The 24,383-nt window shown below is 58.5% G+C and overlaps 1 protein-coding gene across 12 annotated transcripts; it reads right to left on the bottom strand.

The window, feature by feature from the left end:
* Positions 1-214: 214 nt before the first annotated feature.
* On the bottom strand, positions 215-23,856 carry SH3GL1 (SH3 domain containing GRB2 like 1, endophilin A2). Of its 12 annotated transcripts, none has more exons than XR_007780259.1 (11): positions 23,692-23,856; positions 9,136-9,204; positions 8,961-9,033; positions 8,313-8,456; positions 6,786-6,919; positions 5,706-5,864; positions 5,192-5,295; positions 4,408-4,532; positions 3,918-3,974; positions 1,644-2,495; positions 215-1,570 (listed from the first exon to the last, which is right to left on the bottom strand). XR_007780259.1 is itself a non-coding variant. In XM_050986010.1 (10 exons), the coding sequence occupies exons 1-10, from the start codon at positions 23,734-23,736 to the stop codon at positions 2,299-2,301; spliced, it is 1,107 nt and encodes a 368-aa protein (XP_050841967.1). In that variant the 5' UTR covers positions 23,737-23,856; the 3' UTR covers positions 215-2,298. The 12 variants fall into 12 exon arrangements, 3 of the variants coding, with proteins under 3 accessions (XP_050841967.1, XP_050841968.1, XP_050841969.1); XR_007780264.1 differs by having other exon boundaries at positions 215-1,528; XR_007780262.1 differs by having other exon boundaries at positions 215-1,486.
* Positions 23,857-24,383: the final 527 nt, after the last annotated feature.

Below are 24,383 nucleotides of genomic sequence, written 5' to 3'. Positions count from 1 at the left end.
CTAAAGGGATGTGGGAGGGAATTCCTCCCTGGGAGGGTGGGCAGCCCCTGGCACAGGTGCCCAGAGCAGCTGGGGCTGCCCCTGGGTCCCTGGCAGTGCCCAAGGTGAGGCTGGATGGGGCTTGGAGCAGCCTGGGGCAGTGGGAGGTGTCCCTGCCCATGACTTTCCAGGTCCCATCCAATCTCAGCCATTCCCTGATTCCACAAGGCAGCCATTAGAAAGAAGAAAACATTTAATACTTTCATTCAGAGATACAAGTCAAGAATTGTGGGTCATCATTTTTTTCCCCTAAAAACCAGGAGAAACCATTAAAAAAAAAAAAAAACAAAAAACAAAAAAACCAAACGAAAACCAAAAAAAAAAAAGATCTAGCGAGGTGTCCCAGCTGACAGAACGCATTTCAATCCACCTGAGCGGGAGCCAGTGTCCCCCACCGGGGAGGGGACAGCGGGAAGGGCCCCCAGGACTCTGGTCCCCTGGGCTCCCTGCCCTGCTGGGAGCAGGGGGGGCTGCCCTGTGCCCCCCCGGGGCCGGGGTCACTGCCTGGGGGTCAGACACACGTGGACATGCACGGACCAAATCCTTACAGAGAACGGGAGCAGCAGGGACAGGGACCCTGCAGGGACAGGGAGCTGAGCACAGCCCTGCACAGCTGTGCCACACAGCAGGGCCCAGCCCAGCCCCACGAGGGGAAGGACCCACTTGTGCAGCCCCGTGCCAACCCCCTGCCCACCTCCCAGCCAGGAAAAGCACAGCTGAGGGAGAAGGGCTGGCAGAGGTGCCACCGAGATGAACCATCCCTTCTCCCAGCAATGCAGGGGCAGAGGGGTGCCTGGCCCCCAGGGAGGGTGGCTGTGGCAGGGTGGGGGTGCAGGGAAGGCACCTGAGGGCCAGGTGAGCTCCAGCCACGGGAGGAATCCCGGGAAAGGGGAACGGGCAGAGCCCTGGGCAGAGGAGCCACGACCTCTGCCCCACCACAGAGACAGCCTGGGCTGTGGCCCAGTTCCTCCCCTTCCAGATGATCCTCCAGGTGTGACCAGCTTGGGAGAGTTTGTAGCAGGAAGAGCCTGAGGCCCAGGAAAAAACCACGGGCAGAAGGAGCAGCCCCCATCCCGGGGTTGAGCTCTGTGGGGAGGGGCCAGGCGGGCAGGGGACATCCCTGCTGTCCCTCCAGGATGGGGAGGGGACATCCCTGCTGTCCCTCCAGGATGGGCAGGGGACATCCCTGCTGTCCCTCCAGGATGGGCAGGGATGGCTCCGAGCCCCAGGCATGGCTCAGCTCCTGCCCTGCAGGGCTGCCTTAGTGTTCTCTGGGTGTCTTAGTGTTGCTGTGTCCCAGCTCCCCTCCCCTGATCCCTCTGAGATCCCTCTGGGATCCATGGGGACAGCGGGGACAGGGGCAGTGTTGGCAGGGGCGGGAGGGTGGGGCTGGGGCTGCCCTGCCCCGGGGCCATCCGTGTGCCAGGACACATCCTGGCTGTGCCACCTGTGCCCAGGACACATCCTGGCTGTGCCACCAGGGTCACCCCTGTGCCCAGGACACATCCTGGCTGTGCCACCAGGCTCACCCCTGTGCCCGGGACACATCCTGGCTGTGCCACCAGGCTCACCCCTGTGCCCAGGACACATCCTGGCTGTGCCACCTGTGCCCAGGACACATCCTGGCTGTGCCACCAGGCTCACCCCTGTGCCCAGGACACATCCTGGCTGTGCCACCAGGCTCACCCCTGTGCCCAGGACACATCCTGGCTGTGCCACCGGGGTCACCCCTGTGCCCAGGACACATCCTGGCTGTGCCACCGGGGTCACCCCTGTGCCCGGGACACATCCTGGCTGTGCCACCGGGGTCACCCCTGTGCCCAGGACACATCCTGGCTGTGCCACCGGGGTCACCCCTGTGCCCAGGACACATCCTGGCTGTGCCACCAGGGTCACCCCTGTGCCCAGGACACATCCTGGCTCTCCCACCTGCCTCAACCGGGTGCTGGACCCAAAGGAAAGACGGGAAGTGGGGAGGGACAGGGACAAGGACAAGGACAAGGACAGGGACAGGGCAGTGCCAGTGGCACGGCCAGGGCTGGGGGCGCACAAAGTACCGAAGTTCAAGCACCAGAAGGACAAAAAAAAAAAAAAAAAAAAAAAGAAAAAAAAAAAGAAAAGAACCAAATTCACGGGGGGAAGGGGCCGTGGGACCCTTCTGGTTTGTTCCCTGGTAGCGCCTGGCCCCGAGGGGAGGCGGGGAGGGCGGGGCTGGAGCTGGAATGGAGCTCGGGGCACTCGGGGCGGAGCGGCGCCGTTTCACTGAGGTAGCGGGACCAGCACTTCCACGTAGTTGAGCGGGAAGAAGCCGGACTGGCCGTGGATCATCCCCTCGTACCAGTTCTCGTCGATCTGGTTCGTCAGGGTGATGATGTCGCCCTCCTTGAAGCCCAGCTCGCCGTCGTTCTCGGGCTCGAAGTCGTAGAGGGCTTTGCAGCAGGGCTGGTCCAGGGGGGCTGCGGGGACAGAGGGGACATTGGGGACACGTCAGCAGGAGCCGCGGGGCCCTGGCACCGGGCTCTCATCCCGCTGGGACTGGCAGGGCTGGCTCCCCCGGCCCTTGGCTGCTCCCTGCGGGTCCCAGCACTGCCGCCCGGAGCCGAGTGCTGCTCCTGCCTGCACCTCCTGCATCCCTCCTCGGCGGGATGGCAGACAAGCCACGTTATCCCTCCGGAGAGCTGGGAACCTGCCCTGGAGCTCGGGGCTGGGGCTGGACATGGAGGGGTCACCCCACACCTGAGGGTGACAGGAGGGACAGGACAGCAGCTGCCTCCCTGGCCAAGGGGCTTCAAATCCACCAGCAGCCCCTCAAAACTCAGGAGGAGCCCAAAATCCCATTCCCCCAGCTCAGCTCCAGGATTTAAGCATCACCTTTTGGCTGCAAAGGGATTTTCTGTGGGATTTCCTGCTGCTCACTCTGTGCACTGACATCCTGGGACTCAGCTTTGGAGCTGGGAGAAACCCAGTGGGAATGGACAGAGCTAAGAGAGACCTCCAGGGCCTGCAGGACCCCCCAGCCCTCCCCTCTGTGCTGGGGCTCTCCCAGCCAGGGCAAGGGAAGGAGCAAGGGCACATCCCTGGAAGTGTCCAAGGCCAGGCTGGACAGGGCTTGGGGCAGCCTGGGACAGTGGAAGGTGTCCCTGCCCATGGCAGAGGGTGGAATGAGATGGTCTTGAAGGTCCCTCCCAACCCAAACCACTCCATGACTCCAGGAGCCATAGCAAGGGAGGGCCCAGCTTGGGAAGAGCACTCAGAAATCACCACAAGCAGCAGCCAGACATTGATGGGCTCGAGAGAACTCCCCAAATCACCAGGCTGGCCCCACCACCACGGCCCTGCTCCAGGCTCCTTCCCAGCACAACAGCTCCAAGCCCCAGCCCAGGATCCCGAGGTCCTGCAGGAGGAACCAGGGACCCCACATCACCCCACACACTCCATGAGCTGAGGCTCTGCAGGAGGAACCAGGGACCCCACATCACCCCACACACTCCATGAGCTGAGGCTCTGCCTCCTCCCTCCAGCCTCCCTCAGGGACACGGGGAGCAGGAGGGGGAGAGATCCAGGCTGGGTGCTTGTAAGAACAGGAAATCCTTGAGGTGTGTGATGTCTCGTGGGACAGCACCTGATCCCTGGGGATCAGGACATGCCTGGGTGCTGGGAGCTGCTGCAGCTCCTCCGGGTGAGCCAGGCCCCACATTTTGGGGGAGGAAAATCCCCAAAAATTCCCACTGGAGCGTGGCTGGGTTAATTCAGGGCTCAGCTCAGGCTCAGCACGGAGGGATGAGCAGCTCCAAGGAGCAGCAGCAGCAGGGAGGAGCAGGCAGGAGGGTCGGGGAGAGGAGGCCACACAGGGAGCAGTGCAGAGGGAGGAAACTCACGGATACTCCTGACGGAGGCCCGGGACGGCTTGTCCGACCGGAAAGAGGTGGAAGCTGCTTCCAAACAAAAGAGAGACATGCTTAAACGGGAGACAGGGACAGGCAGGGCCCAGAGGGGACTGTCAGGAGGAACAGCAGGGCCCCCATGCTGTTAGGAACCCGCCAGGATCAGGGAGGGAGGGAGGGATGCAGCGGGATGGAAGACAAGGAGGGAGGGAGGGAGAGAGGCTTCAGTTTTCCTGTCTGGCACTGACAGCCAGAGGCCCAGGCTGGAGACCCCTCTGGCACATCCCCAAAGCCAACACAGCAAAGGCTCCTGGGTCCCAGGAGAAAGGAGCCCACTCTAGAGGCATTCCTGATGTTTTCCAGAGCCACAGGCTTGTGCAGGAGCATCCAGCACAGCAGGAACATCCTGTGCAGGCAGAGCAGCTGCCCTCCTTCCCCGGGAGGCTGCTCCAGAGGCACCAGTGAACACCTGGGACAAGGTTACCTGAGACTTTGGGGGTGGGGTTGCAGGAGAAGCCCCCGTTGGACTGGTCAGGCTCCCTGAAGTCGTATGTCTCCCTGGGCTTGGGTTTGTATTCCCGCTTGGGACGTGAGGAGGCCTCCCTCATCCTGGGACAGGGGAAAGAAAGGTGGCTCAGTGCAGTGAGGAGGGGGACAGGAGGGGATCAACACAGTGCTCATCCTCCTGGGGGGCTGCACAGGGCAGGAAGGGGTTTGGAGACAGGGATTTATTGGCACAAGTGCCTGTGCTGGAGCCTTTGGAAGGTGGCACTTGCCCAGGGTTTGGGAGCTGCCCTTCCAGAGGGCTCACACCTCCCAGGTTTTGCTGTGGAATGCTCAGGAATTCAGGCCAGCAGAGGACACTCGTGCTATAGTCTGAAAGCTCAGACTTGGCAGGGTCCTGCCAGCTCCTCCCAATTCAGAGCAGGCACGGGATCCACTCTGCAGATTCTCCCAGGAGGGAAGAGCAGCAGGGCAGCACTGCCAGACCCCCCCAGAGTGGGGAGGCTGAGGAAAGAGAGGTGGGATGAGCCTTCCTCAGGCAGGATTTGGGCTGGATCAGACACCCAACTAAACTCAAGTCCCACCTGGAACAGCCAAAGGAATTGGCTTTTTCAGGGCCAGGTTGGACAGGGCTCAGAACAACCTGGGAGAGTGGGAGGTGTCCCTGCTCTGTGAGCCCCAAGGTCCCTTCCAACCCCATCCCTTGTGGGACTCTGTGATTCCAAGGGGGGCTCAGGTGTTTCCAAGGAACCACAGGGACTCACCTGCGCTTGAGCTTCTCGGCCAGCTCGTCCAGGATCTGCACGGCCTGCCTGTGGTAATCCAGCTGGGCATCCACCAGGGCTGACAGCTGGCTCACCTGCTCAATCTGGGCAACACCAGGCTGGCATCAGCCCCTGCTCCTGGCTGGACACTCCTGCACTGCCCTGGGGCAGCCGTGGGGAGCCCAGGAGGAGCTCTGGCTGAGACTGCCCAGGACAGAGCCCATTCCTGCCACTCCGGGTGTCCCAGCTGGGAAATCCCTCCCAAACCCTTCCCAGTGGGTTACCTCCCAAACTGATCCCCCAGCACCCCGAGAGGAGCCTGTTTGGTGCCAGGCACGGGCTCTCTCTGGCCAAGAGCTGGGGCAGGGGCTAAGCAAAGGCCAGTCCCATCAGCTCTGGGCTTTCCCAGAGCAGAACCACACTCAGGAGTGGCAACTGGTGTGCAATCAGTGCCTCCCTCAGCATGTCCCACCCAGGGACACAGAAGGGCCCAGCTCTGCTCTCCCACACTCACATCTGTCTCCAGGAGGTTGTGCATGCTGGTCTCTGCCACTTCCTTGGACTCCTCAAACTTCTCCATGGCCTGACGCAGCTCCTCGTCCGGGATCTTGCCCTGCCGCTTCTTCTTGTAGTCGAAGTCCAGGCGCCTCCCCTCCAGCTTCTTGAGGTGGTGCTGGGGGAGGATGGAGACAACAGGGAAGAGGGAGAAGCCAGAGGCTTGGGAGGGCAGCTCCAGTTACAGGCTGAGTTCACTGGTGTCAGAAACCTGATCTCCTGTGGCTCCCACCTTTGCTCCAGGTGGGAGAGAGGCCCTGGGGTGGGATGGGGGAATGATTCCAGACCCTTTCCACTGAGGAAAAGGCTGCAGAGCAGCCAGGTCTGCTCCCCACAGCAGCTTTTTGGGAAGGTGAAGAGCTGTGCTGCTCCTTTCAGCTCCCCAGGAGCTGCAGGGATCTCTGGACAGCAGGAGTGTGGGTTCTGGGCACTGCACTCCTGCATCTCAGGGCCCATGGAACTGGGTACAGACAGGCACTGAGGAAACTTGGTGGTAATTTCACCCAGGACAGCAGTGACAGAGAAAACTCCCTCAGGAGACTGGCCTGGGGAGCTGGAGGCTGGGATGGATCCTGTTACAAGGCCTGCACTTGTCTGTGTGCAGCACTGGGAGCTGCTGAGCTCCTTGTTCTCCCAGGGAGACGCCAGAGGGCTCCTTGGGATGCTGAGGAGAGACCTGAGGGGAGCTTGCTCAGAGCTTGGAGCCCAAATTGATCCCATCTGGGAGCTCCCAGCACTAAGAACTCAATTCAGCAAGCCCAGGAGGGGCGTTGGGATGTATTCCCATGGCACCCTCCATCAAACATGGCAAATGGAGAACCATTCCAACCTGCATGCAGCCGTTTGGGCTGCTCAGGAGCAGCAGGAGCAGCGCTGAACAGGGAGGAAATACCAGAGAGTCTGGAGGGAGAACACACACAGAGTGCAGGCAATTCCTGCCAGCCCCTGGTTCCCAGCCCTGCAGAGCAGGCAGCTCCGTGCCCCAGCAGCCAAAGAGCCCAGAGAGCAGGGAGATGAGAGCAGAGCTCGGGGGGGTTACCTGGATCTCTTTCAGGTCCTTGTCACACAGGTTCTGCAGGGGATCAATGAAGTTTTGTTTGACCTCAATGTCCAGCGAGTCCTTCACCTCCGCCAGGCGCTTCATGGACTCGCCGGCGTCGAGGAGCGCGTCCCCTGCAGGGAGGGCAGCAGGGACAGGGACAGGAATCACACAGAGCCCGAGGCCCTGGCACCTGCCCTTGTGTCCCACAATCCTGGAGTGGTTTGGAAGGACCCTCAAGCCCATCCAGTGCCACCTTCCATCGTCCCAAGCTGCTCCAAGCTGCCCTTGGACAGTCCCAGGGCTCAAAGTCACCCACTGGAACCTTCTCAGTTCCATCCTTTCCTAAGGCTCTGGCCACTCTGACACTAAGCCAGGCAGACTTGCAGCAAAGCATATTCAGTGCTGGCTTTTTAGTGCAGAGGAAACATTTAGAGATGAAATTATTCCTGTGCAGCTTTGGCAAAACAACAATTTCAGCAGAGCATGAACAGAGGACAATACACGAGTGAGAGAGAGGATCAAGGGAAAACATCTCTCCACTGTCCAGCTGGAAAAATCAATAGACCAGAAGTGTTATTTCAATTGTAATAACTCTGAATCGCCTGGAAGGGAGGGATGGAGTCCTCAATGCTGCTTTAAGGAGGCCATTAAGGAAATAGAGTTCAGTGTGCTCTCCTAAAAGCTTCCTTCCCTGGCTCTCCCCAGTCCCTGTGAGCCAGGATTGATGCAGAGCTCTGAGCTGGCCAGGGAGGATCTCCAAAATCCTCTGTCAGTTCCAAGAGCAGCCAGAGGTTTTTAATTTTCCTGAGGCAAGGCAGCTCCTCCCTGCCCTGGCAGAGCCAGCTGTGCTGCCAGGGGGCCATCACGTGCGCTGGCCGAGGTTCCAGGGGATTAAAACTGATGTCACCAAAAGGCTTCACCCCCTCCTCCCTGCCAGTCACACGTGGCCCCAAGGAACAGCCAGAAGATTTCTTGGCTTCACCTCCCTATGGAATCACAGCAAGCTTTGGGTTGGAAGGGATCCTTCAGAGCTGTGTGAAACTCCCAATTTTGCTCCGTCCCGTTCCTGCTTTGCTGCTCAGTTCAGAGGGAAGTTTTTATTTTATGTGCAGATTTATCTCAGTGTTTAATAAAGAAAGTGGGCTGAGATCCAGGATACCTGGGATCACAGAATAACAGAATGGTTTGGGATGGAAGGAGCTTAAAGCCCATCCAGTCCCACCTTCCACTATCCCAGGCTGGCCTTGGACACCTCCAGAGATCCAGGGGCAGTTGCTGCTGCCGTGGGCACCCTGTGCCAGGGCCTCACCCTCCTCACAGGCAGGAATTTTTTCCAATATCCCATCTAAACCTCCTCTCTTTCCCTTGAAATCTGCTCACTCTGGAAGTTTCTGAACCCCTTTTAAGCCCCACGCACTGCTCAGTGCCACAAAGTTCACCCAAACCCTTCCAGAGTTCAGAGTGCTGCCTCAGCAGTGGAGCAGGAGCCTGCCCCAGTGCCCCCCCAGGCCCAGGAGCACTCACCAAAGTTGGAATCCTCTCCCAGCTCCTTGCCATAGCGGATCATGCACTCCCCCAGCAGCCCCTCGGACTGGGGGTAGCCGGGGTTCTTCACCTGCCCGCGGATCTTGGACATCGTGTTGAGCATGGTGAGCTTGGCTCTGGAAGCTGCCACACAAACACCTCAGCCTCTGCCACCTCTGCATCCCCTGCACCCCTCAGCAGGTTTTTTCCCCCCCCTGCTACACCCCAAGCCAAGAGGCTCCGTTGTCTCCATCTCCCAGGAATATCCCTCGGTTCTTTTCCAAGACACAAAGCAAAAATAGCTCCCCACTGCTTGGCCAGGGAAGGCCAAAGGAGTTTCCCCAGCCCTCCCAGGGTCCCTGGAGTGATCTCTGGAGCAGCTGGCTGGAAGGATGCAGAGCTGACAGAGCCAGCCACCCCTTCCCAGCCCAGAAACACCACTTTTCCTGGACATTCTGAGAAAATCGGGTCCCCTTAGGGCCTCTCTAAGTCCGAGGCAAAAGCTGCATCTGTTCTGTCCCTGCTCAGCAGCCTGGATTCAGGGCAAAGGGGCACCCAGATCTCCCCCTGACCCAAACCTGGAGCAAAAGGGATCTCCCTGATCTCCCTGTTTCCCTGGGGAGGGGACAGGGGAGGTGCAGGCCTCACCTGGGTTGGGCTGGAGGTACTCTATGGTTCTGGTCAGTACTTCTGTGACAGCCTTGCTGGTCACGTCCACTTTCTGCAGGAGGGACAAGAGCCCAGGGGGGATCAGCTCAGGGATTCAGCCAATCCCACAGGAGCCATGGGGGCATTCTGGGCATTCCTCTGGTTCCCCACTCACCTTTTCCATCTCCTTGAAGTCATCATCTAACTTGGTCCCTTCGGCCCCTCCGACCTTCTCGCTGACCAGCTGTGGAGACAGGAAAGGGAGGAGGATCAGGCACTGCCTGAACCTTCCAGCTCAAGGAGGAATTCCCTGGGACAGAATGGGAACAGGGAGGGTCCACACAGCACCTGCAAAAGAAAGGAGGCAGCAGGAACACCCCAAGCCCCTCAAAAAGACCCCACCAAACCCCCAAACATCCCCAAGCACCCAAAGCTTGGCTCAGTCAGGATGTTCCTCACCCACCAGGAGCTCCACAGCTCCCTAAATCCCAGCCCACAGCTCCAACTCCAACGCCTGCTGGAAAAAACAAGCAGCACAAACGTCTCTCAGCTCCATTTGGAGCCAAGGACTCAGTTTCACACACAGCAAAATCCAAGTAAACAGGGAATGAACACACTCAGCTCCCGGCAGGCAGCACAGAAGAGCCTGGGGAGCACAGGGGGAGAGCACAGCCACCCCTCTGCAACTGCTGGGGCAGCTCAGCTGCTGGGACAAGGGGCTGGAACTCTTTGTCAGAGGTGTTTGACAAGCTGGGAAGTCAGGGCTCATTTCATGGCAAGGCTCAGCAGCCTCTTGAGGAGATCCCTCGGTCCAAGACCTGCAGCATTCCCTGCCCTGGGGTGACCAACGCCCCCAGTGACCCCCCCAAAGTGTCCTTCCCTTCAGCCCAGGAAGGAAAACGTTCCCTTCCCAGCCCCTGCACTGCCTGGGGATGCAGGACATGGGAATTGGCCAAAACTGGAACCATGGAATGGCTGAGGCTGGAAAAGACCTCCAGGATCACAGAGTCTGACCCGTGTCCCCAAGTGCCACATCTGTGTGATTTCTGGGCACCTCCAGGGATGGTGACTCCAGCACTGCTCCGGGCAGCTCTGCCAATGCCTGGCCACCCTTTCCATGAACAAGTTTTCCCTGATTTCCAATCTAAACCTTCCCTGGTGCAATCTGAGGCCATTTCCTCTTGTCCTGTTGCTCTCAGGGAGCAGAGCCTGACCCCCACCTGGCTCCACTCTCCTGTCAGGGAGCTGTGGGGAGCAATTCCTGATTATTTTGCTCCAAACAACAGCAAATTCCCCATCCAGACATCCAAAGTGGTCTGGGAAACCTGGCACTGGCTCCCAGGGTGCCAGGCCTGCCCCGGGGCATTGCCAGGATTCCTCCTGTTTGCGCTGAAAACTCCAGATCTGAAGGAACAATCGGGTTTGTTTACTCCGACATCAAATATTTGATTTTTATCGAGGCTTTCTTCCTCTGGAACACTCGTGCTCCCGTGAGGATACAAAATGGGGCTGGATGTTTTCTGAGGAAGAGGGGGAGGGATCCCTTTAGGGAATTATCCAGGTTCAGAAGCACCTGGAGACACCAAACCGGCCACAGGGAAGGGAAGAAAGAGAGGAAAGAGAAAGGAAGGAAAGCTCTCTTGGTTCACCCAGCTCTGGATTTCACTCTCTACTTTAACCCTCTGATAAGGGACACAGCCTGAGTGGACCAGGCTGGGCAATCCCTGCTCCCTGCTCTCAATCCCTGCTCCCTATTCCCTGTTCCCCATTTCCTGCTCCCCATTCCCTTCTCTCAATCCCTGCTCTCCAATCCCTGTTCCCCATTCCTGCTCCTCCATCCCTACTCTCCAATCCCTGCTCTCCAATCCCTGCTCCCCATTCCTGCTCCTCAATCCCTGCTCCCTGCCATGCCCAGCCCTCAGAAGCAGCTCCAGGGTATCCCATCACCCCCAGCACCCATCTGAGTGTGATTTCCTGCTTTCCTTGGACGCCTGCTCCACACCCCAGCCCCGAGCTGGGCAGGCACGCTTTTCTCTCGAGCCTGGAAACGTCCCAGGAGCAGCTGCCAGGCCTGCCAGGACAAGCTCAGCAGGGCACAGCTCTGCCCCAGCTGCCACCCCTGTCCCCTGCCAAGAATCCCACAGCCAGAACGGGATCCCTTCCACCGAGGTGGCACCCCTGGCAGCCTGCACTGCTCCCTAACACACCTGGGAGGGTGCAGCCATCCCAGGCAGTTCCAATCCCACTTTCCTCCCTGGATTTGTGGCCTGGGAAGCTGTAAATGACCCCTGGCAGGACTCTGCTCCGAGGGGCCCGCGTGCCAGGCTGGCAGAACCCATCACCACAGCGATTCCGGAGGCTCCACACCCTCTGGAGAGCCCAGAGAAGTGAAGGAAGCAAAACCCCCTCATTTCCAGACTAATTTAATCCTCCTTTTGACGTCCAAGAAATGCTGCTGCTGCCCTGCTGGGAGGGAATAATAAGATTGAGGTTCTCTCCCTGCTGGCTCTAATTAAACTGGGAGGCGTCAGCACGGGAGGAAAGGAGGAGGGACCCCACCCCACACCCCCAAACCCGTCAGGAGGGAGACAAACCAGCACCGATCCCTCAGACACGAGCCTGAAGGAGACATGAGCCTGTCACCAGCTCCTGGCTTGCCCTGGAGCCTCAGCACGCTCAGGGAGCTGAATTCCCAAAGTGCCCATGGTGCATTCCACAGTGCTGCCCCCAAAGGGCCTGGGAAGGATGGAAGGGGTGCCTGCCTTCCCCTGGGCAGCACTGACCTCTCCAGGACCCATGGAAGGAAGGAAGGAAGGGTTTATCCATCCATTGCTTGGCCTAAGGGAGCTGGAAGGCAGTTGGAGGAGTGCTGGTGCTGCAGATTCCAGCGGCCCTTCCCCCAGGAAGCAGCTATGGGGCTTTCTGGAGGATGTGCTGACAATTTTTCTGCTTTTTTATTTCCTGAGCAGCCAGGAGAAGGCTTGGGATACATCCCTGCTCCCCAGCTGGGATCTCACCTCTCCTGAAGCCAGACTGGGAAAGGATGGCATGAGCAGACATGGAAATGGTTAAAAACCAAACCAAGCATTCCCTGGGAGTGGAAGAGCAGAACAAGTCTGGTTTGTGGATGGGAAACATCCAAGGGGCTCACCCTGGGAGCAGTGAGAGCTGGAGCCTTTGGCCAAACACCTCCCAGAGCAAATATTGGCCCAGGGCGCTGCAGCTGGCACTGGGCAGATACAATCTGCTCCCACTCGGCTGCTCCTGGCAGATATTTCACCTGAATTCCACCCACAGGCCCTGCGAGGGAGGTGAGGGCTGAGGCAGCCCGTGGAGGGCAGCTGAGAGCCAGGAGCTCTCAGCCCTCACTTCCAGCCGTGCTCCAGAAAAAGGTCACAGCTCCAGTGTGCCCCAGAGAGCTCCAGCCTGAGATGGGAGCACAGGGAGCATTCCTGGGAGCTCAGCACCCAGCCAGGCTCATCCTCAGGAGAGCTCATCCACAGGGATTGGACACAGCCCCTCTCCAGCCAAGGCTGCTCCAGCCACACTCCACAGCTTTGTTCTGGAGCTCAGGGGGATTCCTGCAGATCCCTTGGCAGATTCCCTGGCTGGGCTCATCCACAGGGACTGGACACAGCCCCTCTCCAGCCAAGGCTGCTCCAGCCTCACTCCACAGCTTTGCTTTGGAGCTCAGGGGGATTCCTGCAGATCCCTTGGCAAGGGCGTGGGAATGGGAACAATCCCGACCTCCCCGTGTGGGGGAAGATCTCAGGAATGAAAGAACCATTGTTGGAAAGAGCCAGGGTGGCCAGGAGAGGCAGGAATGGTGTGTGTGTGTGCATGGAGAGGGGCAAGGAGGGATGCACAGGGAAGGAACACGGGAATGCTGCTCCCAGCCCCCAGTCTGGCTGGGATGTGCCTGGGTAAATTCAGGAGCAGGGAGGATTAGGAGAGATTCTGGGAGCAGAGCTGGGCAGTCCCAGCAGAGGAATTCCTGCCTCATTCCAGGTGGAGAGGTGGGACAGACATGGAGAATAAAAGGTGATTTTTGGGCTGCACCATCAGGAAAATCCCTGATAAACCTGGGAAGGTGCCAGCAGCCAAAGTTCCCCAGCTGAGGAGCTCCTGGAAAGCTGGAGAGGGGCAGATTCCAGCACATCCACCCTGGAGGTCTCATCTGCCCAGCTCATGGATGAGGGAGCACAAGTCCCTGTTATTCCCTGCTAATCACCAGCTCCCCCACGGGATTTCACAGACCTCATTTTGATATTTTGCTCTCCAGCCTTTAAATATTTTAAAACGGAAAATTATCCTTAATTCCCTCAGCCTCAAACAAGCAAAACACACCAAGAGAAACCCAAAAATCAGGGATTTTTTTAAACTCACTTTCTTTTTTCCATCGCAGTCAGCCCTATTTATAACACATCAAACATTTGCCATCCTTGCAATCAAAACAGTTCCCTACAGCTGACTGAAAACCTTATTCCTGCAGACTCTGGGGTATCAAAGCCTTCCTCTTCCTCCCCTCCACCCTCCCAACAGCAAGTTCCCCTCAAGAAATACAAAAACAAACCCACAGATGAGCAAACACAGAAGCAGCTCTACCCTGGCTCCCTTCATCCCAGCCCAGGGCAAAAAGCCAGCCCACAAACCCAGGGAAAAAGGGGTGGGAATGTTTTGAACCCCCAAAGCTCAGCACAAGAGAAGGAGAGAAGGAAAGCCAGGGTTAACTGGGATTGCTGGTGCCCAGTTTAATCGTGCCCAATGGCACAGATTTGTGGGATGCTCCATAAACCCTAAATAGAGGCACCAGCACCTGCCCAGCTCAGCAGGGTGTGACTCCCTGGCATTCAGCTTCATTTTGGGTCACCCCCATCACCCTGCAGAGCCAACATGACCCTGCCCAGCTCCGTGTGTGTGTGACCCTGGGAGCACAGCAAAGGCCTTCAGCCACTCAGCCAGTGGGACCTGGCAATGGCGGGGCTGGAAAGCTCCCAAAACCTCCTGGAAAAACACACCAGCCCAGCTGCAGCACCTGGAAAAGCCTGGGGGCTCTCCTGGAGTGCCCCACATGGCTCTGCTGCCATGGAGGCTCCCTGCAGAACCAGCTGGTCCTGGGAGGTGTCCTGGGCCATCCTGGGATCCCAGCCCTGCTGGGCTCAGCCTATTCCAGGATGCCAACCTATCCCAGGATCCCAGCCCATCCTGGGATCCCAGCCCTGCTGGGCTCAGCCTATTCCAGGATGCCAACCTATCCCAGGATCCCAGCCTATCCTGGGACCCCAGCCTTGCTGGGCTCAGCCTATCCCAGGATGCCAACCTATCCAAGGATCCCAGCCCATCCTGGGATCCCAGCCTTGCTGGGCTCAGCCCATCCCGGGATGCCAGCCCTGTGCCTGCCCCAGAGCACAGGCAGCCCGGGTTGGGGCGAGCTGGGCACACCCACAGCACAGCTCACACTGATCTGAGCAACTCCTGACCTACTTTGAGCAAAGAAAACAGATCCCAGTGTTTATTGTGCAGAGCAGGGGAGGAACAATTACCTCCAGCCTTGGGAGAGGGAGGCACGTTCCCGAGCTCCCAGGGGCTGCCCCATCCCTGGCACTGCCCAAGGCCAGGTTGGACGGAGCTTGCAGCAGCCTGGGACAGTCCAAGATGTCCCTGCCCATGGCAGGATGGAACTCTGTGACCTTCAGGATCCCTTCCAACCCAAACCACCCTGTGGCCCTGGGATTCCTCACATCCCCTCCTGGCAAAGCAGAGGAGAAGGAGGAACAGCAGCTGCTCTCAGGCCCCAGTCCCTGTGAGCACACCCTGCTGCTGGCTCCAAATGTCATCCCTATGGATCTGACCTGCCTGGGGGACCTGGACCCTCCAGCAGCCCCTCCACTGTCTGATCTTCCAGACAAACAGCTCCCAGGAATGTTTCCCCTCCATTACCCAACTCCCAGCCCTCTCCTGCAGTTCCTTCCCTGTGTTTTTCCCACTCCCATCGTCCACGAGAGGCCAGTCCTGGCTGAGCCTTGCACCCCAGTGCTGGGCACGAGCCCCACCATGGAACCTCGGGGTCTCTGCCTCGGAACAGACTCGTGCCAAGGCACTTGAGGTGCTCGGCTGCCTCCAGACACGTGCTCAGGGAAAACGTGTCTGGGAACAGCCTGAGCCTCCCACCCCCTCAGCAGCTGAGGCTGGGATCTCTCCCCTCCCCGCAGCGCCACAGGAATTCCTTGATCTGGAGCAGGAAGGTCAGGCTGGAACAATGAACAGCTCCTTCCCTTCCCTCTGCCCAGGAGGAAAAGCTTCCCAGTGACCTCGGGTCGTAATCTTATCCTATGGGAAGGGCAGGGAAGAGCTGCACAGGCGGCTTTCCAGGAGCCACCTGCCAGCCCTCCTCCTCCTCCTCCTCCTCGGGCTCGGGTGACTCATCTCCATCCAGCAGATGGGCTGCAGGAACCAGGACAGCGGGAATTAAAGGCAAACCCGGGATTGCAGCAGCAGCCACGGGGCCAGCCAAGGGCACCGGGAGGATGCTCTGCAATGCAGCTGCTCCTTCCTGGCCTTGGGAATTCCTGCTCTCCTGGGCTGCAGGGCAGAGCTCAAACCCTGCTTGGGAGCCCTGCTTACCAGGCTCCCTGCTCACCAGGGTGATCTCCCAGCTCCTTTTTCCAGCAGGAGACAGAGAAGGACACAATCCTGCCCCCAGAGCAGGCCCATCCCTAAGGATGGATGAAGGTTTCCACAGGAGTCTTGGAGGGATGGGGGCACCTCCCAACAGCCATTTGCATCCTGTTTTCTCCTGTTATTATTTCTGAACCAAACCAGACACAATTTCTACTCATCTGGGGGAAAAACCCATGGAATTGGGTCAAGTTCCAGGGAAAACACAAACACGTCAGGAGCAGCAGCAGCTCCTCTCCCCAGCAATGATCTCCCCTCACAGGCTTCCAGTGACTTCAGCAATTGAGAGGAAGTTCACTAAACTGAGGGGAAACATGGAATACTGGCCTTGCCTCCAGCCTTCCTGCACAGCCTCCCAGTGAATCACAGCCTGGCTTTTCCAAAGCTGCTGAGCCATCACTCCTGGGCAGCTCCACCCGGCCCCAGGAGCTGGGGCAGCACGGGCTCCTCGCCCTGGAGCCTTGGAGCTGCTCCTGAGATGGGCTAGAAAAGTGCAAAGCACTACAAGTGCCTCCCAGGAACTGCAATCCTTGGTTTTCCCAGCTGCAAAGCTTCGGGAAGAGCACACAGCAGCCTTGTCCTGCAGTCAGCATTTGGAGGGTCACCCACACACGGTGCTCTGAGGGATTTCACAAAAAACAAGGGGAAAAGGAGGGAGAGGAGGGTGTGAGACACCTGTAAATCCCTGGAAAGAACACCAAGCAGCAGAAGGGATTTCTGCTCCCTGTGAAAACCAGGAAAAAAACCTCCCTGAGGTGCTGGGATCACCCAAAGTGAGGATACAGCAGGAGGCAAGGGACTGTCGGGAGCTGGGAAGGAGCCAGAAAACCTCTGGATTGGCAGATGCTGGGAGCAAGCCAGGCTGCTGGGACACAGAGAGCTGGGACACGGCTCTCCAGCCATCAGGGAGATGGAAAAAGATCCAAGCCCCCCCAAAGGAAGGCAAAGTCCTGCTCCTGGCGAGGGCTGGGCGGGAGAGCCCCGCGCAGAGCACGTTTCACACGGGGAGCAGGGCTCACACATCAAAGGGGACACAAGTGGCTGAGGACACTGTAAACACTCGTTTTCCTTGCTCCTTTGAATTCTAGGAAAAGCTCTGTGGCTATCAGAGCAGAGCACAGCATCCTAAGGAAAGGGAGAGTGGGAAGGAGCGACCCCAGCATCCCTAAGGCTGCCAGGGCTGGATTAAACTCCTGCATCAGCTCCTCCAGAGCTGCACCAGGGCCTCCCCCACATCCCAGGGCTTCTGTCAGCTTCCAGCCCTTCCAAGATGCTGCTGAATCTGGTTTTTTTTTCCCTGACTGCACACTGAGACTCATTCTGGGATGGTTTAATTGGGATAAAATGCCCCCCAGCACCTGGCATCACTGTGGCCTTCCTGCCCTGCAGGCAGAGCCAGAGGTGGCCCAGAAATCCTGGGAGATGACATTTGGATGATGTTTTATCCCAGGCAGGCACAAAAGGCCAGAGCCTTTGCCCTTTATAACTCCCCCAGTACAACCAGGAGGAGCTTTACTGGGACAGGAGCTCCTCCAACATCTGGCACTCTGGATTTGTGCTGCCCCTGCTCCCTCAGACACACGTCAGCAGCAAAAACAGGGCTCCTAATCCAGGGAAGAAAATAAGGAAAAAAAAACCAAAACAACCCAGCACCTTCTCCTGCACTTTGCATTTGCTTTGGGTGTGGATAACTGTTTACCCTTCTCCTGCCTTTTTCATCATGAAAGTGGGGAAATTAAGTTTAAATGCAGCTAATCCTGGGATGCCAAACCAGATTTGGTCAGGAGAGTGGTTAATAAATTATCACTGGAGAATAAAGTCTGGCCCAGCCAGGGGGTGCAGCCGGGTTTGCAGGCTCTAGGATGAATTATGAAGCATTTTCTCAATTAGGAAAAGCCCTTTAAAGCTTTAATCATGCAAATTTAACCTTCTGTCTCAAAGACAGAATTTCATTATGGAGATGTTTAAGTCATCTTTTTTTTTTTTCCTTTGGAGCAGAAAAGCAATTTAATTAGTGACAATACCATGAACTTTATTAATAGCCAGGCATTAGGAGATCCTAAAATTCCCAATGGCTTTAAAAGGACTGGTTCTATGAATTAGCTACTGGTGGCAGTGCTGGGAGGGGGGCGTTACAAGGCTTTTCTTGGAGGCAGGAGCAATCCAGGCTCTCCTGATGGATTCTCCAGGACCTTGGGCACCTCCAGGCACTCCAAAAGCAGGAGAGGAAGCCCCAGCTCTGAGTCTGGGCCAGGCCCTTTCCTGCCAGAGGAACCTTTCCTGAAAGCCACAGGATCACTGACTGCAGGGATGGGGCTGAGGGGAACAGGAAATTGAAATCTGTAAAAAAATATTAATTATCACTTTTATGATGCCAGGGAGAGGCCAAGATGGGCTGGATCCTGCACCAGGTCCTGCCATGGAGCAGCTTAGGGAAAGGGAAGCTCTGGGATGCTGTGGGGCTCTCCCAGGGCCACGAACTGGATCTCTCCCATCTGACCCAGGGAGGAAGGCTGGGACACGGCCGTGGCACAGCTCAGAGGGAGCAGATCCACAGGAAAAGACAGGATCAGCCTCCTGCCTGCTCCCACTCCAGGCATCCCACCCCAGGCTGGGGGAATCCGTGCAGTCAAGGATGGGAAGGAGCAGGGACAGCAATCTCAGAGTCTTATGAAACACCCAGGGCTGGGATGCAGCCTGAGTTTCCATGTGAATGAGTTCAGCAGGAATTACACAGCCAAAACCATCTGGATTAGGGATTTCTTTCAATTCTGGGCTTTTCAGGAGCCCTCCATCCTGCCTGGGAGGGACAGCAGCAGGGACCCAGCAGGATCAGCCCCTCAGCTCCCAGCAGACACCAGCTGGATTTTGGCACTGGGATTTCTGCAGTGTCAGGCAGGAGGAGCTGCCCTGCTGTTCCCACAGGGATGGGGATGGGAGCCCTGCAAAAGGCACTGGCATGTGCAGGGATGGGGGAGAAGAGAAAGAAGGAGGAAAAAAAAAGTGCTAAAAAAAATGAATCAGCTTTTACAAGGCAGGCTGCCTGAGCTCATCCCCATTTTGCTCTTTCCCAGGAGGGAAGCAGTGGCAGGGAAAAGGGGGAGGAAGGATTTCCTTTTGCTCAGGCAGGAACCATCCCCTGTGCAACCAGCTGGATAAATCCATGATTTCATGACGTGGATTCAGCATCCCAGCACCACATGACCCCCCTGAGTCACAGATCCTGCCCCGATCCCAGACTCCCCCAGCTGCAAGCACAGGATAACACTTTCCCTGGCTGACATCAGCCACGGGAAGGGGAGCAAACAGAGCAGGATATGGAGAGCTGGACTTTCCCAGCTCTGGTTTCTGTCCCTGCCTTCCAGGAATCGGAGCTCCCGTTACTGTCAGAGCCCAATGGCTGCAAAAACAACCCTAAAAGGGGGGGAAAGGACAATTTATAGGAAACTCTGGAGAGAAACAATCCTGGAAAAATGAAACCTGCTTGGTTCTGGGGCTGCCCAGCTCCAACAATGACTGAGCAGCCAATGCAGGGACAGGGTTTTGATGCAAATCACCCGGGAAAAGGAGAGGGAATCCATAGGAGAACATCCTGGCTGCAGGCTTTCCCCTGGATGTGGCAGAGGCACCTCTGGGAGCGTCCAGGCAGCCCTGAAGGGATGCACTGGCACCTCATCCTTGTCTCCAAGAGGTCTGGGGACACTCAGCCTCTGCTCTCCACCTGCCACAGGTGGGATCATGGAGTGGGTAAGGTAGAGCACCGAGCCCAGCCCAGCCCCAGGCTCACCACTGTGTCCCAGGTGCCACATCCCCCTGGCTTTTCAACACTTCAGGGATGGGGACTCCACCACTGCCCTGGGCAGCCTGCTCCAACAACCTTTTCCATGGAAAAAATTTGCATTAGTGTCAAATTTCAGGCTCACTGAGGCCGTTTCCTCCCTCCTGTCACTCGTTCCTGGCAGACTGAGCCCTGTCCCCTTCCAGGGAGCTGTGCAGAGGAGTGAGGTCTCCCCTGAGCCTCCTTTTCCCTGTGGATCTGCAAACACAACCCCAGAACAGCCCTCCCCAGTGCCAGCACGGCTGCAGGAGCCAGGGGAGGATGCTCTGGGCTGGAAGCAGAGCTGGAGGATGTCCCCCCAGAAAATCCAGCTTTGCCCTGGCCTCGGGAGCAGATGGATGTGGAAAGATAAACCCAGGAGCTGCAGGGGGATCCAGGCCAGGTTAATGTTAATACAGAAACATCAGGTGCTGTGGGACAGAGGTTGGCAGGAGGCTCCAGGCTGGCAGGAATCAGCAAAATCCCTCGACCTCCCAGTCCAAACTCCCACGTACAGATAAGGAGCTCAGAGGCTGGTGCTGCCAATTCCCTCCCCCAGGAACTCCCTGCTCCCCTCTGCCCACAGGGTGCTGAGGCCCTGGCACAGCTTCCCCAAGATGCTGTGGCTGCCCCATCCCTGCAAGTGGCCAAGGCTGGGAGCAGTCTGGGGCAGTGGAAAGTGTCCCTGCCCATGGAATGGGATGAGCTTTAAGGTCCCTTCCAACCCAAAGACACCTCCAAGAGAAAGCCTGGAGAAGACAATGGGAGCAGGGCTGAGTTCATATCAAAAAAACCCCAAAATGAATTAAAAAAAAAAAAAAAAAAAAAAAAAAGAAAAAAAAAAAGGAACTTTTGAAAGATTCACCTGGGAAAGGGAAGAAAAATCCCACGTGAAAGCAGCAGAGCACAAAATCAGCCCAGAGGGAACCCCGGCTGAGGAGGGAAGAAAGGAAACCCAGGGAGAAGTGAAGGAAATCCCAGTTCAGCAGCAGCAAGAGCCGTGACCACAAAGGCCAAAAAAAAGGGGAAATGCCCTCCCTGGCAGCTGCAGTCTGTCCCCTCCGTGTCACACACGCTCTGGGAGCACATCCTCAGCTCACAGCAGCACCTGAGCAAGCTCCCAGGGCAGGGAAAGCTTTCCCTGCTGGCCTGGGGAGCTGAGGAAGGGCTGAGCTGCTGTGCCAGGCTCTGGAGCACATCCTGGGCCAGGCAGGGAGCAAGGGGCTATTCATGGCCAAAAACACCCCTGGAGGCTTTGGGAGCTGTCATCAAACACAGGGAAATGTGCCTGTGTCAAAGGCTGCTGAGATTTAATCAGCACTTGCCTTTCCCCCTTCTGGAAAATGGCTCTGGATGAGGAAGAGGAGGAGGCTGGGCTGTGGCTTGGGCCAGCAGGAGCTCCTGAGCCCAGGCAGGCCTGGCAGGGTTTAGGCTCAGCTCACACAGGCCTTGGGAGCACGTTCATCCAGTCTGGCGTGGCAGCAGCGCCCAGGGCTGAACCCCAGACTGGCTGGGCTTGGAAAGGACCTTAATCCCATCCTGTCCCAGCCCTGCCACTGTCCCAGGCTGCTCCAAGCCCTGCCCCACCTGGCCTTGGGCACTGCCAGGGGCTGGAAGGAGATGAGCTCCTCCATCCCAAACCCTGCTGTGCTCCAGGGGCAGCACCCCCAGCATCCCAGAGCTCCCACCCACAGATGGGCTCTGGGAAGGGCAGCACAGAGCCAGCCCTGCATTCCCAGCCCCAGAGAGCTGCTCCTGCTCCAGATGAGCAGCACAGAGCCAGCCCCAGAGAGCTGCTCCTGCTCCAGATGAGCAGCACAGAGCCAGCCCCAGAGAGCTGATCCTGCTCCAGGTGAGCAGCACAGAGCCAGCCCTGCACTCCCTGTCCCAGAGAGCTGCTCCTGCTCCAGGAGAGGCAGGACTGGGATCCCTCCAGCCCTGCTGCTGCTCCCATCCCTGCTGACACCCCCAGCATTCCCTCAGGATTCCCCAGAACAGCAGCGTGTCCTGCCCACCGCCTGGGGAGATCTGCAGGATTTTAGGATTCCCAGCAGTTTGTACAAAACCCAAACGGTGCAAAGGAAGCTGTTTCTACACCAGAAGGTCCCTGTGAATCCCAGGCTGGATGAAACCTTGGACCAGGCAGGGACTTCCCACCCTGTTCCCAGCTCCAAGCTGCTGCTGCTGTTTCTCCCCCTTCCTCAGGATGTTTTCTCCAGATTTCTTTATTTTTTAGAGAACAGTTTGCTGTGAACAGGCAGAACCTGTTCTGGACACACTCAGAGCTGCTCCCCATCTGCAGCATTTGCCAGCACGACTCAGATTTATAATTTTTTTTTTTTTTTTCCAGGATACTCCAGGCTCTCTCCTGCGTGTGGGCGCCCGGCTGCCTCACCCAGGGGAGACGTGGGCTTGGAGGAATCACATGGATGAGCCCCAGGAGCCAAGCCCTGCTCCCCCTGGATCCTGGACAGGGATCCCAAACCCTCTGGGGTCCCTGCAGACCCCGCTCCTGGCTCTGTTTGCCCTCAATTAAGCACAGACGTGGAACAAAACGTAACGTTTTAGGAAAGATCTTCCACATGTTGGGCTTTGGCAGCTTCTGGTGGTTTGAAGGGAGCCAAAAAATAACTAATCCTCCTCTCCTTCAGCCAAGGGCTGAGTGGGACCAGAGGGGGAAAGGGGAGAAAGGGGGAAAAGGGAAGGAAGGGAGGAGGAGACACAATAAATGGCCAGACTGGAACCAGTGAGTCCCAGTTCCCAGTCAGAGCATCCCCAAGTCATGGACACCTCTGTCCCTGTCCCTGGAGCACTGCAAGGAGTGGCAACTTGCAATTCCTCCAAAAAACGGCTTCATCTGGTGTTTAAAATGATATTTTTGGGCTTAGGAACACGTTGGTCCTGAGCCACCGAGGGGTTTTCACCTCCTGACCCCAGCACAGCACAACCAGGCCAGCAAAATCCTCCCACAGCGAGCCCCCAGCACCTTTCCCCATGGAAGCTGTGAAAAAGCACCAAAAACACCACCCCACGACGGGTTTAGTGGGAAGGGGGTGGAGGATGACTTCAGGAATTTGTTCTTTTGCTTTGCAGGGTAAATAAAATGGATTTGGGGGAGCAGAGCCGAGGAAGAAGGCGACACACGTCGTCGCACACAGGGGTGGGATGAGCTGAGAGGGTTTAAACTCAGGGATGGAAAACACCATCCGTGCCAAATTTATCTGGAATTCAAACCAGGGGCAGGAAAGCGGCAGCAGAGGGGGATTTGTGATTCCTGAACCGTTCCCAAAATGCATTAACAAAAGCTCACGACTGTGAACAGGAAGCGCTGGGAAGGAGAATTCCGCTCGGGGGGGACTGGGAATGGCCTCCCCTCATCTGAGGGAGAGGGGAAGGTGTTTGTGAGCCCCGTTTGAGGGAGAGGGGAAGGTGTTTGTGAGCCCCGTTTGAGGGAGAGGGGAAGGTGTTTGAGAGAGAGGGGAAGGTGTTTGAGAGAGAGGGGAAGGTGTTTGTCAGCCCTGTTTGAGGCCCATTCCCACAGGGAATCGTGGAACGGCTCCTGGAACATCCCCTTGCACCGTGCCAGGCTGCTCTCAGCCCGGCCTTGGGCACCTCCAGGGCGGGGGTCTCGGGGGAAGAGCTCCAAGGACGAACCCCTCGATCCTGGCTGCAATTCCCGAACCTCTGGAGCGTTTCCCAGCCCGGGGCTCCCCAAGCCCCGCTGCAGCCGCTCCGCACCAAGCGGGAGCTTCCCCAGCCGGGGCTCCCGGGGCTTCCTCCGGCTCTCCCGGCCGGTTGAGGGCTGGATCCGGCCGGGTTTTGGGGAGGAGGAAGCACCCCCGGGATCCCCGTGGTGTCACCGGCCCTGCACCCGCCGCTCCCCGCCCGGGGAGTTTCCCTGCCCGGGTCCCCTCCCCGGTCCCACCGGGAGAAGGGCTCCCCCACACCGAGCCCCCCCCGGCTGCCCGAGGGGTCCCAGCTCCGCTCACAGCCCGCACCGATCACCGGGAACCACACTGAGAACCGGGAGATAGCGGGGGGTGCCAGCCCGGACACCGGGGGTACCGGGGGATGCCCGGCGGGCCCAGCACCGGGATGCCGGGACGGGATAACGGCGGGGATCGGGCACCGCCGGGGCAGCAGCGGCCGGGACGGGTTCTCCGAACCGCTAAGGGAAGAGCGGCCTCCCCGGAGCCCAACGGCGGCGGGAACGGGCGCGGTGTGCCGGTGTCTCACCTGGGTCGCTTTGTAGAACTGCTTCTTCAGCCCCGCCACCGACATGGTGCCGGTGCCGGTGCCTGGCCCGGTGGCGGCGGGGAGCCGGTCTGCGGGCGGCGGGACCTGGTGCGGGGGCGCCGGGAGCCTCGGGAGCCTCAGGACGCTCCGCCCGTCCCAGCCCGGCCCGTCCCCGCCGCCGCTTCCGCCGCCGCCCGGCCCCGCCCCCGGCCGCCACCACCGAGCGGCCAGGCCGGAGCGCCGCGCGCTGCCAGCGCGCCCCCTGCCGGCCGGGCGGAACCGCCGAGCGTCGCGACTGAGCGGCGAATAGAGTCGTTCTGTCGCGACGCGCTGGACGGGCGGTCATATCGGGAGATGACTGGCGCAGCCGAGTCTTTCTCCTGAGGGGCCCAGCGCCGCCCGCGGGGACAGGAAAGCGTGTGCGACACGGGGACAACCGGGCCGGGACCCCCGCCATAGACCTGGGGGGAAAATGGGGCGACAGACACTCCAAATGGAAAACTACGACTCCCAGCATCCCTTGCTACAGCGGCTGCGCATACGCTTCAGAGCGGCGGGCGCTGATTGGCCTCCGGCGCCGCCGCCATTTCGCGCGTTGGCTCAATGCCCGTAGCGGCGCGGCGGGCGGCAGTGCTGGCTCCGCCCCCTCCGCCCTCTGTTGTGGACAGGCCGCACCGGCCCGCCGCGGCATC

Source organism: Serinus canaria, chromosome 28 (genome assembly GCF_022539315.1).
Source record: "Serinus canaria isolate serCan28SL12 chromosome 28, serCan2020, whole genome shotgun sequence".
Lineage (NCBI taxonomy): Eukaryota > Metazoa > Chordata > Aves > Passeriformes > Fringillidae > Serinus > Serinus canaria.
The sequence above is the reverse complement of the archived record's forward strand: the minus strand, read 5'-3'. Positions and strand labels throughout refer to the sequence as shown.